Genomic DNA, 19,275 nt, shown 5'->3' with positions numbered 1-19,275 from the left:
GTTTAAGATACATTTGCTCTATTTGCTACTAGAAAATTTGACTCATATCAAACAATGAACTTCTACACACTTATGTTTTGAATCATATTGACAGGAATGTAATTCTTTATTCTTCCATAACTTACCCAAAGATTCTATGCATGAAGTTACAATAAATTTCATTTTTAAAATACAATATGAGAATAAGATGGAAAGCTCTGACAACAAACAGAACCAAAATATTTAAGGTGGCTGAAATGCTCTACACCATGATCACAAGTGTAATCGGGTAAACTTATCAAATCCTCTCCTTTGAACTGGGGATTTTATTGTATATAAAGTATACCTAACAACAAAAACAAACAACCCCAGAAGACTTTAAGGGAGATGAGACTATATTTTAAAAAGCCTTGTTATACAGCAAGATTCAAGTGACACTCCCAACCCAGCATCAGAGCCCTTTCGAGGGGTGGAGGTGAAGCAGCTGTCACTGCTTTGGATCCAGAAATAGCTTAGATGGGGGTGTTGGGGGCTGGTTCCCAGCGGAGTGCTTTCAACTCCTCCAGGACCCGCTGTTTTCAAAAGAACAGAGAACCCGTACCAGTCCTCTCGAGCATGACTCTCCCTTGCCAAAGCTGAAATGAGCTAATTGGGCAGGTATGGGCTGGGACCTGAAATTCTGCATTCTAACAAGCATTCCAAAAATGCTTGTGCTTGCTGGTCCATGGACCACACGTGGAGGGCTGAGGTTTAAAGCCTCCCAGTTAGATGCCGTGGTGCATGCTTGTAATCCCAGCTACTTGGAGGAAAAATTTAAAAAATGAAACAATCTGAGACAGGAAAACTGCAAGTTCAAGACCAGCCTGGGCAATTTAGCAAGACCCTTTCTCAAAATTAAATCAAAAGCATTCCCCAGTCTTTTTGGCTTGATTGGTAGTGTGCCCAATCTGGCACTGGGTTCACCCCCCAGTTCCAAGAGAAAAAAATAAAATAAAAAAAGGCTCAAGCTCTGGCCCCATAAATCTCAGTTGTTTCTGTTTCTCAGTAAGGTAGTCTGCCACACTGTCTAGGCCAGCATGATAGCTCCATTGTTTGGAACATAGACCCATAGTTATCCAGGTCAGACTGCAATGAAAGGAAGCACTTCACAGCTGAATTGCACATTTTTGAGTGGATTTCCTTAAGCTTTCCTTACTTCACCAGGATATATATTTAAATATTATTTTCAAATTCTTCTCCTCCATGTTGCTCTTTCTAAAAGTGATCTGAGGCTCACCACACTATATAATGCTTCCTCTTCTTTCTTTTTTGGTCAGCTGATCCTATATTGAAATATTTTTCTTTGTCCTTCTTAACTAGCTGGGCATCCCACACATCCCACTGCTGTCATCTAGGATGTCACTAGGGTGGTGGCCATCAGCATCTCAGCCCAGAGACTGGGCAGTCCCTGAGATCTCCTTAAGGGTTCCAGAAAGTTCTTTGGCTAAATGTCATTGCCATATCTGTTGGGCAATGTTGGAGGTCTCATAAAAAGTCATATTCCTATGTTTGAAGTTTTTCTATTTCTTTCTGTCTCTTCGTGATTCCTTGAGGCTTTGAAGATCAAGGTAGAGGTAGAAGCCTCAATCGGGGCCTATCTGTCCTAAAGGTCAGCTTCACTACAATCCTCAGCTCTGTTTAGTCACCAGTTGCCTTGGCAATGAATCATCAACCTGTTTTGGAGGCTGATTCAGGGGTGCGATCTCAGGATCCAGCGTGGACGTGGCACCTGCCTGCTGATAGTTCACCTCAGGCACAGAGTGTTGATCTCAATGGGATCAAACCTGGGTTGTGCAGCAGGAGCAGCTGGTGCTGGATGAACCTGGATCATGACAACTGAAGAAAGTTGCACCTTCGCCTCCTCCAAAGCCAAAAACCAAAGCCTAATTCTTCCTCTTCTAAATCCAGTTGGAAGCATAAAACTTCAACCATCCTCAATTAAGTGAACAGAACAATCTGTAAAAAAAAAACCTCCCTGAGCTAGAATTTTTAAAATGGTCTTAATACTTGTTCTGTTTTTATTTATGTCAACCCACAACCCTCACTTCAAAACTCAGACATACTGCTGGTTGAGAAAAAATTAAAATCCAGTACCAAAGAACTAGATAAACCAAGGGAAGCACGTTGCTTTTTGGTTGATCATCTTCCTGCAGCCCTGACCCGCTGCTGCTGGCCTCTCTCTCTCCTGTTCCTACCTCTTACCTCCCTGCTTTCCCAACCATCCCTGCTGTCCACTTGCACCTCTTCATTCATCTTTCATCTTTGTTACCTCTCATCGTCTTCCATCCCACCTCCCATTCCTCCAAGGGAAATATGTGTACGGAGAGAATGAAGATCTGAAAACTCTGTTGACAGAGGACAGACCTTCCTGAAAGTCATGGAGGGGCTGGGCAGCGTGGAGGACTCAACTGTTGATGGAGACCAAGAACGTGAAGTGCTGTCTGTCTGCGTGGTTGGAAAACTGAGAACCAGGACAGTGTGCTGGACAGTCAATGGAAAAGGAAGCAGGGTACGAGCAAGTGAGGGACCTTGGTATTTAATCTGGACAGAGAAAGAGGCACTGACCAGAGGTTCTCCATGAGCTTCAAGGCCAGGAACAGGTCCTGTCCTGTGGAAGCCATGCCAGGTGGGAGGCTTACATGAAGAGGCAAAGGACACAGGGAAAGAATCCTTTATTTAATGAGAGCTCAAATGGAAGGAGACGCCTGAAAGTGAAGAGAGGGACGAGGGTTTTGAGTCCCCTAGTTCATATGAATATTTTAGATATTCTGAAAAATTCAAAATTATCTTTTGCATCAAGTAAGTTTCTTGAACTTTATTTTATTTTATTATTTATTTATTTATTTGGTACAGGGGATTGAAATGAGGAGGCACTCGACCACAGAGACACATCCCCAGCCCTATTTTGTATTTTATTTAGAAGCAAGGTCTCACTGAACTTGCAGTCCTCCTGCCTCAGCCTCCCAAGCCGCTGGGATTACAGGTGTGCACCACTGTGGCCAGCAGCTTTAATTTATTTTAATGGGAATTCAGTATGATTAATAAAATACTTTATTGGTTATTAGCAATGATAAATTTTAGAGTGTTCACTATATGTCAGGTCTATCAAATGCATTTTTTCTGGTGGTGGGATGTACTGGTACACTTTGGTAGTGGTACACTTTACCACTAAGCTACATCCCCAGTTCCATTTTATTTTTATTTTGAGACAAGGTGTTGCTAAGTTGCTGAAGCTGGCCTCAAACTTGCAACTCTCCTGCCTCAGCCTCCTGAGTTGATGGAATTACAGACATGCACCACCATGCCCAGCACAGATTTTTTTTTCCATATTTCACTTATAAGTAGGACTATTACATTCCTATTTTGCAGATAACTGAAGTCCAGAGAGATTAAGTATTTTTGTCTAGGGTCACACAGCTAGCATCAGAGGATTAGCACACCGGGCTTAGGTAGCATGTGATTATTTGTAGTATTTCCAAATTGGGCTAGGAAATAAAAGGGATGATTTTAAAATGCTGGCCGAGCAGCAGGTAGGTATCAATTATTTGTACAATTCCTTCCATTTCTTTTCTTATAAGTCAGTCTAAACTCTTTGCTGCAAAACTTCTCTTAAGCTAGCCTGTGGGTTAGGTACTTTCCCTTGTCTAGAAAAAGTATCACTGATGTCCAAATCAAATAATACCTAATGTTCATATGATCCTAAAACGAAAGAAGTATTTAAAAGAGGTATGAAGGCAGAAATAGAAGCTTACCAGTTTAGCTTACCAGTTCAGCTTTGTGGGGTTAAAAAGTTAGCAGGAAGTCTGAGCTTAAATGAGGAAGTTGTACTAGTAAGAAAGAAAGCCGTGTGCTACTACCACTTCCTGTTTTTGCCTATAGTTGGTAAAGCACTGTGGGTTTTGTGGGTGCTTCATTTATAACTGCTGACACCTCCTCCTTCCTGTTCTTGCATTCCATAAGGACATCTGCTGGTTGCTCTTCTCCTCAAACCTACATCCTTACCCTTTAAAATGATGCCCCTCTTTTCATGCTCTAAAGGTGAAAAATTCCACATACCATTAAAATAGACAAATATGCAGTTCTTGGTGGGTATTTTGGACTTTTCCCCAGTAGAATGGTAGATGTGGGGTTTCATTCATACTTTGACACTCCATTTCCATGGTAATGTTGCACACTTAAGGAGATGAGGTACAACAGCAATGCCCAATGGACATGTTGCCATACTCACCTTATTCCAGGAATCAGTGTGATTCTGGGCAAGCCACTTAACCTCTGAGAATTTTAGTTTCTTTATAAAATGGGGATGATAAATAGGGTAGTTATAGAGAGTCCATGAAACAATGTATATATTAAAACTATCTTATTCTTTTTTTAAAAACCTTTTAAAAAATAAAAACTCTTCTGAGTTAGCAAGACACACAAAAAGGGATTGTGGGTAGCTTTGGTCTATGGGCTATCATGTGCCGACCAACCCTTGATATAGAAGTAGATCTTTGATACCATGTGCCTGATATAAGGAGAAGTCTGTGGCCATAGAACAAAGCAAAACTAACCAGTCCACACAGGAGCTATTTCCTAATCTATTAAACCAACTACTACTCTGAGTAATAAAAGTTCAAGCTAACCTTGCCAATCTAACTCTCTGAATACATTTAAACTACCCTACTCTGCTGATACCTATCCAGTCTCCTGCAAGCCAGAACGTGAATGGAAGAGACATTCTACACATCATGGAGATGAATTATGCTTTTAAAATCATGGACAGTAGAGTTGTCTTTTGCAAGCTAAGAAAAATACAGTGGACCCAAACAGAGGCCACCCCGTTGTCCTTGGGTTAGCACCAAGGTATCTGAAGTAACTGAGCACAAAAGAAGTGAACTCTTGTGCATGGACACGTGCACACACACATACGCGCGCGCGCGCGCGCACACACACACACACACACACATACACACACACATACGCACACACATTCCTATCTTTCCAGGCCAAGAGAATTGAATTCTTGGAACCCCTTATCAGATGCATGATAGATGACTCATAAGCTAAGTGTTCAACTTTTAAAACAATGGATGGGACTCTTCTCCTACTCATGCCAACTCTTTCTGTTTACAAAATAGACACTCATTGTTAGCATGACACTCACTTTCCCACTTCCCTATTTCTGAAAAGCTTCTAAATCCAATGAATTTCAATAGAACTCAGTGGCACTGCCACTGTCCTTTTTCACATGTATTTCAACTGCTGGCAAACCTCAATGTGCCACTTCTCCCGTTCCAGGATTATTATTTCCAAACAAGAGACCCTGATGCCGATAATTTTTGCTGCCAGCTGAGGGACAGCACTTTTCAGATCATTTCTAAGGAACCATGACTATAACTCAAAGAATTTTAAAAACAAGTAACTGATTGACAAGACAGAAGACGAATATGCCCATTATCCGAGGACCTCCTAGGATTATCCGGAAGAGTAGGGTTTCCTTACTGACTCCTTTAAATACCCCATTTTTATATCACGAGATCCTATTTGGTCTTTCCTTGGAACTGTGCAGAGAAAAAAAAGGACTTAACATTTACAAGGAATAGCTCAGAAAATGTCACAAAGACCATCTTTGTTATCACTAAATGCAAAATTATCATCTTGATAGGCATCACTCCAATTTTTTAGAATACATATGAAGTAACCAAGCAATGGCAGTTCAAGAACAGGGAGAAAATTTGCAAAGGTACAGGGCAATCTAACCCAATCTGGAGTTTGCTGACAGATACTGAGAGACATAGAGCTCTGCTGAGGTAGTTGTTTAAAATGAATATAAACCTCCTCATAAAATGAGAACATTTCTATGAAAGGACAACAAACTAGGTCCCACAATGTAGGAACAGGTACTTAGGGCCATGTGTTGATGAGTCTGTAGTTCCAATTTTATCTGTCTACCCTTAATGTGGGCGCAATTGTAAAATGCTGAATTTAAAGAGAAGAGAGACCTGGTAATCTAATCTCAGTTGACAAACACCCTTATTTTATTTTATCCTTACTAGGTGGCTATTTACTGGTTTGTTTGTAAACACTAGATACAGACAACAAAATGATGTATTCTCTTATTGATAAAATAATGACAAATGGCCCACCAAGGCAAATATTAGGAGAAAGGGAAGAATTCAGCTACAATGAAAGCAAACAACCCACCACAAAATGAAGGTCATTGCTGTAAACTGACAATGACAATTACTGTCCTTTTTGCAAACAGCAATTTAACAACAAATGCCATTTTGCAATACTAACCTCACACTGTATTTCTTAACAATCTTTGAACTATTCTGAATTTTCAAATGAAGGAGACATTCTTAAGGAAAGTAAATAATAATCAGTGAGTTCCAGAACCTTCTGATTATTATCATTTCATCTCCATGGCCAACTAAAAATCTGAGGGTAAACTAAACCTTTTGGTTGACTTTGTGTCTCCTCTGTAAGTGCAACAATGATAAGAGCCAATGTTTTGCTCTAAAGCTTTGCTTTTTGTTTTGCGAAATACAATGCTTACATAATCATTCATTCATTTCAATAGACTCTATTGAGAAATACCTATATGCAAGCACTGTTCTAGATCCTCTTGGGGGTAAGGATCACAATTTAAATGAACAAGGAAAAATTTAACATGAATTCTGTTAAGTATTACCATCCTGTTACTTACTTACTGGAAATGTAGAGATAACACTGAAAAGTAAAGGAAGAGAAATCTCCCTTCCACTTTTGAGGATCAGAGAAGCACCTCTGGAGGAGATGGCATCTGCCCTGAGCCTTACAGGACTGCCAGGATTCAGAAGCATGGAGAGATGAGGGGGGGTGGGGTGAAGTGGAGGCACCTCAGCTTCTATAGATTGGGAGATAACCAATATGGCCAAAGCACAAGGCATAAGGTTGAAAACAGAATTTGGACCAGGCAGCACCACACTGATTTCTCATTTGAGCTCTTGTGGTCTACAGACACCAAAAATATTTTCCCAAGTTTTCTTTAGGTAAGAGGAAAAGGAGTTTTATTATATTGGTTTTAAGTTCTCTAGAGACCAATTTTTTCAACTAGTTTTTTCCTCCTAAAAGTACATTGCAAAAATAAATTTAAAGAGTATAAATTTTCCATCTCTACTCCACTCCCAGACTCTCTCACTCTCCAGAAGTTCCCACGATCAATAGTTTTCTTGTCCAACCCCCTCAGATATTCTGGGCAAGAGGTACACAAATATATAGTCTCCATCTGCACTCGCTGCCATCCAATATTCCGTTTGCTTTCACATAATAATATTATAATCTACAGTAAAAGTGCTCTTGGGAAACATGTCTATTTTACTCCTTAGTAATAATCTTATATTCTATTTTATGAAACTACCATGATTATTTAACCAATTTCCTAATGATGAACTTGGTCTTATGTGTCTTTGCTACTATGTGGTGTTCAATTTTTAATAACAGAAAAAGTTAGTTACCTCTTTGCTGGGAATTAAGTTCAAGGGCTCCTGAGGCAGTAGGAAATCCTTAAACTGCACATGAGGAAAAGCATGAAAAATACAAAGTTGCTGTTGAGCAGTTCAGCTGCTCTACTGGTTTTGTAATATACTGTAGGCATACGTTCTACTCACTGTGACCAAGAACTTGTCCACCCTTACTCTATGGTTTGGTACACTTGATACTGAAAAGCTGTTTTTATTACAATAACGAGAATGGTTCTTGGTGGAATACTAACACGATAAGTCCAAAAGATAAAAATCCGGAATACTGATGATTTTGCAAGGTGATTTTAAAGTTGAATTATATTGGAAAGTTAAAAGTATTAACTTACAAACATCCGTTAATGAGGATAAAACTTCTCTCATATTGTACATTACCCACGCAGGGCTGGTTTCTGAAGGAGAGGGCAACACTAAAAGGCAGTCCAGGGCTTTTGATCTCACTGGTTCTGGAGTCGAGCAAGCCTATTTCCTCTACATCCTAACTCACGATCCTATGTAAGTTGTTAAGCCTCACTTAGTTCACCTGTAGAGTGGGCTATATGTACCTCCTTGTGCTGTTGGGGGGGATTAAATATGATAACGTGGTATACATAGTTACCTACACAGTAGAAGTTCAATATATGTTAACCATTATTTATTGTCTAATAATAACCAAGTACTTGAACAAATATTTACTATATACCAGGCACTACTAGTACCCTCTGCATCTCTTTTCTCTTACACATTAATATATGCATGCACGTGCATGCACACACACCACACATTCATTTACCCCTCACAGCAGAGATTAATACTGATTAATAAAATTCTCCTTGCATGTCACTTTTCAAAGTGTGTTTTAAATACATTTGCATTTCCACAACCAGGACCCAAGTGTGGTAGAAAACGAGAGAGACAAAAAAGTCTGGAATTCTAATCAACCAAAATTTAAAAAAAAAAAAAAAACAAACTATTATTTTGTATAGATTGCAATGCTATTTGACAATATTATGTATCACGTCAAAGGGATTATTTACACACTCACTGGGGTTTCTTTTGTTTTTATGTTTTGCATGTGTGTAAATGTGTGTGTGTTAATGGAGATTAAAGCCAGGTTTGCTCTACCAGGTTTGCTATCTCCACCCCGCTTTTTGTTTTTTTATTTTGAGATAAGGTCTCACTAAGTTTCCCAGGCTGGCCTCATGCACCATCCTGTCCAGTTACACACTCATTGTTTACAATAAACTCTAACATCTCAGAAGTGTCATGAGTTTCACTGTCCTCATTCATAGTTGTAAACTTAAGGGATACATTATTTAAATAAAAATCATCTATCGCTTTATCAGATTCTGTATAGCTTAATAAACACCTCATTTACCTAGCATTATAAGGAGACGATGTGTTCTAAAGAGATAAATTTTCTATAAAATGCATGCCTTTAATGGAAATATTTAGAAAGCATGACAAAACATAACCCACCATTCTTTCATGTCGATACTAACTTTTAACTCCTACTTTTGTGATGACAGCATTATGGGGATACTTAGGAAAATAAAGAAGTTACATGGGAGGAGATTTCTTTGGCACCTATTGCCTTTTCTTTGGATTCCCAATCGAAATGGAATCTCAATTCATAGGAACCCTTTGCCCTGAGCACTTGGGTCTCAGTATATCCCTTACTACTGCCTCCAGCTATGGCCCCATTTGTTTCCCACAGAAAATTATACCTTCAAAACAAGTGTAAATTGAGATTCCGCACAAGCATACCTCCTGTTTATCAGAAGGCATCATAAGACCTCAGAAGCCGGGCACCATAGTGCACACCTATGACTTGAGAGGTTGAGGCAGGAGGATCTCGAGTTCAAAGCCAGCTTTTAGCAACTTAGCAAAGCCCTGAGCAACTTAGCAAGACCCTGTCTCTAAATAAAGAAATGACAATAGGCTGGAGATGGGGCTCATTGGTTAAGTGCCCCTGGGTTCAATTCCTGGTACTGAAAAAAAAAAAAAAAAAGCAACAAAACAAAACACCTCAGAATTTAGGAAAATGCAAAATCTAACAGCAGTCTTACAATGTGCAGAACTCACTGAATCAAATTGAATTGAATTAGATGCGTGGGTTGAACAGGAATAACAGCCATTACTCTAGGTTAAAAAAAAAAAAAAAAAAAAGAAGTCCCACACTCAGCCAAGAAACCACACCAACAAGTTTCCAGATGACCCCAGCAAAGAGTTCCACCCCAGCCCCAGCGCGACACGGAGGAGCCTTGCCGGCTACGTCTCTAAAGAAGCCTGCACAGTCTTGGGCTCCGTTTCCCTGTTGGCCCATGAGCCTGGAACAGGGCCCTGTACCAGATGAAATGTCCTGAACCTGCCAAATGCTTCTTGGCTTTGAGCAGCTGTGGGAGCAGCTGGTTTTACAACAGTCACAGAGCGAGTCCTTGTTCTAAGGTGGGAGAGTCCTGTATGTCATGAGACACTTTTTAAGTTTGACTCTTTATACTACTACCGTCAGGAGCTTTCACCAAAGATTTGGTGTGTTGTGCTCGCTATTTCTGTGTCTTACGAAGAACTAAATGATCTATAATGTTTTCATCTAGGGGAAATCTCTCAACTATAAAAGTCAAGATTATCCAATTCTTTGCTCATTCAGAAGCAAAAGAGTCATGAGATACGAGATCAATTATCCCTAAGTCAGTATAGTTAAAAATCAATTGATGTGAGGAAAGAGGGAAGTGATACTGGCCAAATTGTATTGTTGCACTGTGTGCATGTACAAATATATAACAACAAATCCCATCAATATGTACAACTATAATGCACCAACAAAAAATGTGGAAAAAAATTAACCGATTTCCAAGAATGGTAGATTGGATACAAGGATTTACTCCTCCTCCCTTTTAATATAAAAGTAAAGGGATTTGATTTTACTCTTTTCAAGGTGTAAAGCTGCTGAGACAATAAGAAGATAAGGAAGACAATTGTTTCAGAAGCTGGAAGGTGGACAGAACTGAATCTGAAATGACAGTGGACAGAGCCAAGACCAACCCAATTTTTACCACAGAATCCTCAAAACACTCTGGTGGCATTACTGGAAGTAAGGGACAATGGAAGGGATAAATTAAAATATGCTGAATATGTTGAGTGCTCTTGAAGGGGCAGCTAGAACCCCCAGAGCAGGCTTTTCCTCCATAAAGCTGAGCCGTCGCTCTTTTCTCCATCTTAACAGAGTTTGAAGATACTGGACAGTTTAAAATACAGACCTCTGGGTGAGGAACTAGGCACAATTTGGGGATAGGGCACTGTGATGAGAATTAGGGATTCAGGGAACACAGGCATGCTGTGATAGTCCCAACAGCCCCCTCCTCTGACTTGGTCCCCAGAAAGACAACACCCAGGCCCAGACCCTGCAGGAATTGCAAGATCTTCTCTGTGTGATCCAAAGAGCTAAAGAGGAAGCATCCTAGAGAAACTGACATGGGGTAGGCACATAGCTCTGTGGTTGTGGTAGAGGGCTTGCCTAGCATGCATGAGGCCCTGGGTGGGAGGGAGGGAGGGAGGGAGGAAGGAAGGAAGGAAGGAAGGAAGGAAGGAAGGAAGGAAGGAAGGAAGGAAGGAAGGAAGGAAGGAGATTTGATAGAGAAACTGACACTGGTGGCTCCTCAGGTAAAGGGTTATAAAGAGCACCTTGAGTGAAGTTGTTACAAACTGGCCCCATGTGCACCCACAAGGTTCCAGTCAGCCTTGCTTTTTCCGCATTCTTGAATATAACAGACAAGGAAGAGCCACCTGACATCTGAGGAAAGAATCCAAAACAATAAAACAAACATCGACTTGCACAAAAGGATGCAATCCTTAGAAAATCTCTAAGACAAATGGTCCAGTTTCTTCAACAAATGACACGGAAAACAAGGAGAGAGACAGCAGACCCTGTATAGATTAAGAGACTTCAAACACATAATAACCAACAGCTGCACTGTATGAACCTTATTTGAGTACTGGGGATTTGAAAAAAATCCAACTGTTTTGGTTTGTTTAAATATGAAATCATCAGTAATTTAAATATTAGTTGGATATTCAATATTAAGGAACTGCTGTTAATTGTTGGTTTTAGGTATGACATATTATGGTTATGTTTTAAGAGTTCTTATATGTTATATGTTAGTTCTTATATGTTATATATACGGAAATATTTATGGATGAAATGATACGATGGTTGAGATTTGCTTCAAGACAATCTAGGTGTGGATTGATTAAATAGTTGTGGCCATAGGATGAGGGAACATGAAAATCTTTTATATTATTCTATGTTTGAAATTTTCCACAATGGAGAGAAACTATCATAAGAATTCTCAGAGAAGACAATGACCCTAAGACTTCTAACCCTGAGACAGAACCAAAATAACATTAAGAAAGGGAACATTCAGAGTATTTTAGAAAGCTCCTATAAATAAAAAACTAATAACAAAAATAATATAGTCACTAAGGAGCTGGGGGAAAAAATTGACAAATCCCAAGGAGTACAGCTAAATGTTATTAGAAATGAAAATTTTAAAAATATTTTAAAAGTTGGAGGACCAGTCCAGAAGGTCCAAAATCTGGGTAATGGTTCCAGGAGAGAAAAGAAAAACAAGAGGAAATAATTCATTAACATAATAATTTAAGGAAAGTTCCCCAAACTGAAGACCATGGATTTCTCAAAAGGACACATCAACTGCTCACACAAAAAAATGAAAACAGGCCCACAGCACGGCTCCACAAGGTCACTGTGAAACTGCGCAACACTGCAACAAAGAGATTCAGCAAGTTTCCAGAAAAAATAAAACCCCAAACTGGACTATATATAAAAGATTAGGAATCAGAAGTATTTGGAATCTCACAACAGAAAAATCTCAAAGGCAATGGAGCAATATCTTCAAACTTCTGAGGGAAAATTATCACCAATACAGAGTTCTATATCTAGCCAAACTGCCAATCAAATCAAAGACGAAGCCAGATAAATCTTAAATTTGGTCTTTTCGTGTTATCCCATAATTCATGGTTTTTTACTATCCTCTCTGCATGATCAGCTTTATTTTCAAGGTTATATATTTTGTCTTCTTTGCCTGAGGCTCTGTCTTCCAAGTGGTCTAGTCTGGTGATAATGTTTTCCATTGAATTTTTAATTGGGTTTATTGATTTCTTCTTTTCAAGGAATAGAGTTACTTTGGATTAGACAGAGGGGAGTGAAGGAGGGGAGGGGTAGAGAGGTAGGAAGATAGTAGAATGACTTTGACATTATTACCCTATGTACATATATGACTACACGACTGGTGATTCTTCATCATGTACAACCAGAAGAATGAAAAATTATACTCCATTTATGTGTGATGTGTCAAAATACATTCTACTGTCATTTATAAGTAATTAGAACAAAATTTTTTTAAAAAAAGAAGCTTCTTCATTTGATGCAACTCCACTAATCTATTTTTGATCTGTTATCTGTGTTTTTTATATCATTCCTTTGAAATCACTGCCAAGACCACAGTCATAGAGTTTACCCTCTTGTTTTTTTTCCAGGACTTTTATAGCCTTGGTTCTTTTTTTTTTTTTTTTTTTTTAAGTCTTTAGTTCATTTCAAGCTTTATTTTTCTGTAAGACATAAAATCTGGGTCCAATTTCATCATTATGCATGTGAATATTCTGTTGTCCCAATTCTACTGGGAGTTGTTCCTTGGTCTAATATTGCATCCTTGGTGAAGATCAGTTGACTATATATGGGATTTAGTTCTGGGCTCGTATTCTGTTCCACCAATTTGTATGCCTTTTTTTTTTTTTAATGTCACAACCATATTATTTCAATTCCTATAGTTTTGTATTTTAAAATAAAGAAAAGAGATGTCTCCAAAACAAAAACAAAAAAAACAAACAAAAGATGAAAGTAGAATCAAAACATTTTTCAGACACGAAACTCCCATTCATGTTTTTCACAGCAATAACAGCAAGGAAATAAAACTAGAAAGAGGAAGAAATGAAATACAGGAAACAAGGGTTCTACCACAGAAGAGGAGTGAAGGGAATCCCCAGAAAGGTGACAAAGGGAGATTCCCATTGCAAGTTACTCCCTATGCCTCAGTTTCCTATCTGTGAAATGGGGAACTGTCGATAGTATGGTACCTACCTTGTAGAGCTGTCAGGATGCAGAATAAAGCGAGAGCTGCAAAAGTTGTTATGCCCATCAAGTAATTGACTTTTTATACTTTAACATATAACTTGATATATTACAATCACTTTTTAAAAAGAAAGAAAGAAATGTAATACACATTTATGAACTCAATGAATTTCTGGCTTTGGAATGACTGAAAGAAGTCACAGAACCATAGGGCTTTGGAGGTTGGCAGGGTTCTGAGATCTTATCTTGTACGATTTCCTTGTCTTAAAGAGAAAGAAAGGGAAGCTTAGAGAGGCTCAGTCACTTGCTTAAGAGTACACCGTCACTTAGAACAGGAGTTGGGACCAAATGTCTCATGTCAATGCACTGAAAATCACAAGTGTAACTACCCAATATGCCTGCAGCATCCTCAGAGTTTCACATATACCAAAAAAAGAAAATAATGATAATATGTCATATCACTCTTAAACCTGGTACTTGGCAACACAAACACACACAATCTGTAGGGTTGTAGTCTCTGTTTCCAAGAAAATGATGCTACCATTAGAAAGACATGACAATGAGAACCAAACAGAGCAAGGTCTGTGAAGCCTTAGTGCAAAACTGGGGAACAGGCAGGGCCAAGAGGACGCACGTGCTCCTTGCCTCACACAGGAAGGTGCCCTGACACTCCCTGGAGATGTGACGGCTCTGCAGGCTGGGGGACACTTTTCCTGGTATGAATTCTATGATCTGTCTTAATCATGTTCCAACTGACAACATTTGCAGAAAATCCCATTCAACAGTTGGAGATGAAGTTATTCAAAAAGAAAATTGCCATTTTCTTATCACTGAATCTCAGAGAAAGGGTACAACTCATTTCTCATCTCTGCTTCTTGCACACTTCTTACAAACACCTCTGCAATTTGTCTTTGGCGATAGTACATGCTCCATGGCACTCCAAATACCAAAGTGGTGACTGGCTGAGTTAGATATCTTAATAGTTTGCCCATTTAGGTGATATGAAAAGAGACAAGAAGAGTACAAGAAAAACTGCTATTTTCAAATGTTTTGATCTTTTTTTTTAAGGCTATTTCAATTTTTTTAATTAATAAAAAGGTTTTCCTTCCTTTGGAAAGTCAGTCTGACGATAAATAAAAGTCTTATTGGTCACTTAGCCAAGTTAGACATAAATAAATATGAATTACTTAGAATTATTTCCGATTTCTTCTACGTAGTAACATAAGTATACAGAAAAGTTCTAAAAAATGGAAAGTTCTGTCATGCCAATACTCACAGAAAAAGAAGGATTCCAGTGTTGGCCAAGGCAAAGGCAAGTCCCAAAATCCCACTGCCCATGATGGCGTTGCTCAGGTTAAAGACGGACATGCCCAAGGAGGTCGTTCCTGGGATCTGAACAAAGAAACACACGTTCCCACTAAGTCAGTCCATCTCTATCTAGGAAAGCCCATCAGGTCAAAGCTTTTAATGCACTACTAGGAACCAGCATGGAAATCCTTTCTGAGTTGAGCTAGTTATTTTTTTTAAATGGGTTTCAGGAGAAATTACATAGGATATGTGAGGAATATCCTAGTGTACAGACAACTCTGTTTTTGGTACCATGCTATATGAATTAAAAACAACTGTCCCAATTTATGTGATTAAAAAATAAGTACACTTTATTATAATGACACTTACATATTCATCACATTTCTTTTTTTCCAAATGGCTGTTTGTGAGACTTCTTCTACTTTCACGGTCAGAAATAAACTTGCTGTAAAGACATGCATAATATATTTAACCTTATGATAATGATTTCAAGCTTAACATCAAGACTAAAAATTTATTGCTTACCAAAACATATTACATATGAAAATTTATCAACTGGTTGCCTAAAAAATGTATTGCCCTATTCGACACCCCCTATTTTTTTTGTTTGTTTGTTTTACCAGAATTACTTGCCTACATTTTTGTTTTACCAAATAAATGCTGAGTGTTCCAAAGTAGGTACCTTGCCTCATATCCCTCACTCTACCTGGTACCAAAAAATACCTGTAACAGATGCTCATTTTGAGATGAAATGAAACACAACTCTAAGTTAAAATAGCTATATATTTTGAATCATTTTCATAATAAATGACAATATTACATACAATGTAAGTTAATTATTTATGTAGATTTTCCTTTAAGTGGAAAATTAGATAACAAGAAAGACTACTATAAACCTGGCATTTTAAAGAATACTAGAGGCAACCTTTCTTCTGAGTTCATTCATACTCTAGGAGTCCAAGAGTTACTAAATAGAAATTCCCTCTCCCTATTTCATAAATGGAGATTGCTCAGAAAACTTGACCCAGTTATCCCACTCCTTGGAATATACCTAAAGGACTTAAAATCAGCATATTACAGTGACGCAGCCACATCAATGTTTATTAAAGCTCAATTCACAACAGCTAAGCTATGGAACCAACCTATGTGCCCTTCAACAGATGAATGGATAATAAAAATGTGTGTACATATACACAATGGAATATTACTCAGCCATAAATAAGAATGAAATTATGGCATTTGCTGGTAGGGTAGAACTGGAGACTATTGTGCTCAGTGAAATAAGCCAATCCCAATAAACTAAAGGCCAAGTGTTCTCTCTGATATGTGGGATGCTAACACACAATAAGGCAGGGGTGAGGGAGAACAGAAATACTTTGGATTATACAAGGGGAAAAGAAGGGAAGGGGGGATGGGAATAAAAGACAGTAGAATAAATCAGACACTACTTTCCTATGTTCATATAAATACATGAACAATGTAACTCCCCATCATGTACAACCATACGAATGGGAAGTATACATGGAGTATACTCCATGTATTGTATGATATGTTAAAATACATTCTACTGTCATGTATAACTAAAAAGAATAAAAATTTTTTTAAAAAAAAGCTGTCTCACCATCAAACATTCTTCTAGAATCTACCATATGCAAGTCACAGGAGGAGGCGATGGGGGTGATCTGGGGCTACCTAATTAGCGGTGCAGGCACTATATAGTCTAATTCCTATAGCACTCAGAAAGTTACGGCAGGGGAGGCAGGGCTCATGGTCCACACTTTAGGGGTAAAGCTAGGGCTTTGAGAAAGCATACGGGATTCATAACTTAAGTTCAAATCCTTACCAGGTCTGGGGACCTGGGCATGCCCCACCCTGTCTGCTCAGGGTGAAATGGGAGTGACATGATGACACTGCCCTACAGCACTACTGGGAGAATTCAAGAGAGTGCATGCATAAAACATGGGTCCAGCACCTAGCAGCGCATGAGAGGAACAGACATTAATCATCCCTCTCCACAGCATGGGAGGGGCCTGAGTTGGGATGGGATACATACAAATATATAGTAGTAAGAATTCAGGGCTGGGGGGGGGGGCGGGGGATGTGGCTCAAGCGGTGGCGCGCTCGCCTGGCATGCGTGCGGTCCGGGTTCGATCCTCAGCACCACATACCAACAAAGATGTTGTGTCCGCCAAACACTAAAAAAATAAATATTAAAAAAAAATTCTCTCTCTCTCTCTCTCTCTTAAAAAAAAAAATTCAGGGCTGGGGTTGTGGCTCAGTGGTGGAGCGCTTGCCTCACATGTGTGGGGCCCTGGGTTCGATTCTCAGCACCACATAAAAAAAAAATAAACAAATAAAAAACATTGTGTCCACATACAACCAAAAATTCAAAATGCTCTAAGAACCATTAGATTCACTGAATGCATTCAGAGTTGGTATCAGAACTTGATGGCCTAAATTTCTAATTTTTAAAAAAATCTCTAGTTAAAAAAATAATTTTGTCAAAGGAGGTAAACCACTTCATGTATTCTCAATACACATTAAGGCTGCTTTTTGGTCCTTCTAGGTGTGGAGATCAATTATCTGACCATGGCTAGAACTAATCACAGTGAATTGTTCATTAATAAGTTTGAAACCACCTAAGCTGAAGTATTAAAGAAGCATGTATTTTGAAACTGTGCATTATATTTCCAAACACTTTTTGAGTCATGTTGTACTTCACAATAAGGCATTTTTTTAAAAAATGAATCATATGTTACATTGATGTCGATTTTACTCATCTCCCTTCTTCATCTTTAATCCAAGAGATCTGGTTCTCCCTGGCATTACTTCTCCAAGTTTATACTATTTTGCCAGAATAAGTCAAAGACCAGAAAAAATATATACTACTAACTCACTCTGAAGCCATCATGTGTATAAACTGCACAATCCGCAGACTCTGCCAGTCACTGTGAAGGACCACAGTGAAAACCTGGTCTCCAGAAATAGGAGTTCATGCTCCACTTGAAATAAGACCATAGCAGCTAACACCAGTACAGAAATGTTGGCTTGAGCAAAATGAAGATGAGATAAGGAATCCAGAGAAGGAAAAGCAAGTATTGGGGGGGGATTAGCCAGGGGAAACTTAAAAGCATTAAACCTGAGAAATAGTGTTGCTTGTTTTTAACAACAGCATGGCATCATGGCATTTTTGAACTCTGACAGCTGTATAGCATTGCTGCTAAGGACTGGTTTGGCCTTTCCTTTGTCCTTAACATTCTAAATCTTTTCACAGAATTGAGATTTACAGATCTGGCTGCAGAGGGTCAGGGAAAAGCAGCCTTCCCTTCCAGACTGGCAGCCCAAAGAAGTGTGGGTTCTGGACTTTCCAAAATGGAACTGACTCATATTTATAAGTCCTATTGTTCCATAAAGACTGAATGTAATCAGGCTAATTTGAATGACCAGAACTCAAGTCTACCAAATCTTTACTTAACAAGTCCCCCATCTGCCTTTCTTGTGGAGGAAACTTGTTTTCCAAAGAGAATTTCCATTATTTTCAAATTAAGGGAAAAGCCTGAGCTTTTTTTTTTTTTTTTTTTTTTCAAATAAACCCATCAATGGACCATTTTGGCAGATCTCAGTACCAGGCCTGGCCAACACTCCTCAGAGTCGATGGCAGAGGACTGGTGGGCAGAGAAGAAAAGGATGTGGGCAACCTGACATGGAGGAGGGCACATTAAATAGGGTCAAACATTGTGCAACTAGAAGAGCAGAAGACTAAGGTCCCTGCCTGGCCTCCAGCAATTTCCTGTGGAACTGCAGAAGGAGATGAAACTGATTTACAGAGCTGTTCTAAGGCACAACCATTAAGGAATACATTAAAGCCTGTTGTTTGCTGAGTGACTCCCCAGCTCTGCCTCTGTTGGTCCACTTTCTGCAGTAAGACTTAATAGATTTTCCCAAAAAAATCTCCACTGGCTTCTCCACTGAATAAGCTTCAGGTACAAATTCCTCACCATGCCATTTCAAGTGCTGCTTAATTTGATTTTGCCTCAGTGTTCAGATCTTAGGTCCCCCTGCAATCACTGTATTCTCGCAAGTGTGGGTGGAGACAAGACAGGGCATTCCCGAGGACAGAGAATGAAAAACAAGGCAGTGGCAGGAATCCCTCTCCCCAGAGAGGCCCTTAGTCCTCCCAGTAAGTCCCCTCCTGCAAGTGAAAACCCTTAGCGATCACAAGTCTTCCTACACTCTGGTTTGAACTCAGTTTTCTCACTCCAACCTACTTACTGCTTTACTCATCCTGAATCCGTAGTGATTATATAGTGCACCCTG

General features: G+C 39.1%; 1 protein-coding gene across 6 annotated transcripts in view; it reads right to left on the bottom strand.

The window, feature by feature from the left end:
- The window catches only part of Slc38a1 (solute carrier family 38 member 1), a 65,242-nt gene that overhangs the window by 23,723 nt on the left and 22,244 nt on the right, over positions 1-19,275 (bottom strand). For all 6 annotated transcript variants that reach the window (XR_013422960.1, XM_078014840.1, XM_078014841.1 and 3 more), the window contains 2 exons: positions 15,328-15,403; positions 14,927-15,042 (listed from right to left, as the gene is read on the bottom strand). Coding sequence is in view for 5 of the 6 variants with exons in the window: in XM_078014840.1 (XP_077870966.1) it covers positions 14,927-15,042; positions 15,328-15,403 (192 nt within the window). In the remaining variant the exon portion in view is untranslated. The remainder of the gene's footprint in view (positions 1-14,926; positions 15,043-15,327; positions 15,404-19,275) is intronic.

Source organism: Ictidomys tridecemlineatus, chromosome 6 (assembly GCF_052094955.1).
Source record: "Ictidomys tridecemlineatus isolate mIctTri1 chromosome 6, mIctTri1.hap1, whole genome shotgun sequence".
NCBI classification, from domain to species: domain Eukaryota; kingdom Metazoa; phylum Chordata; class Mammalia; order Rodentia; family Sciuridae; genus Ictidomys; species Ictidomys tridecemlineatus.
This window is presented reverse-complemented; position numbering and strand designations above follow the sequence as displayed.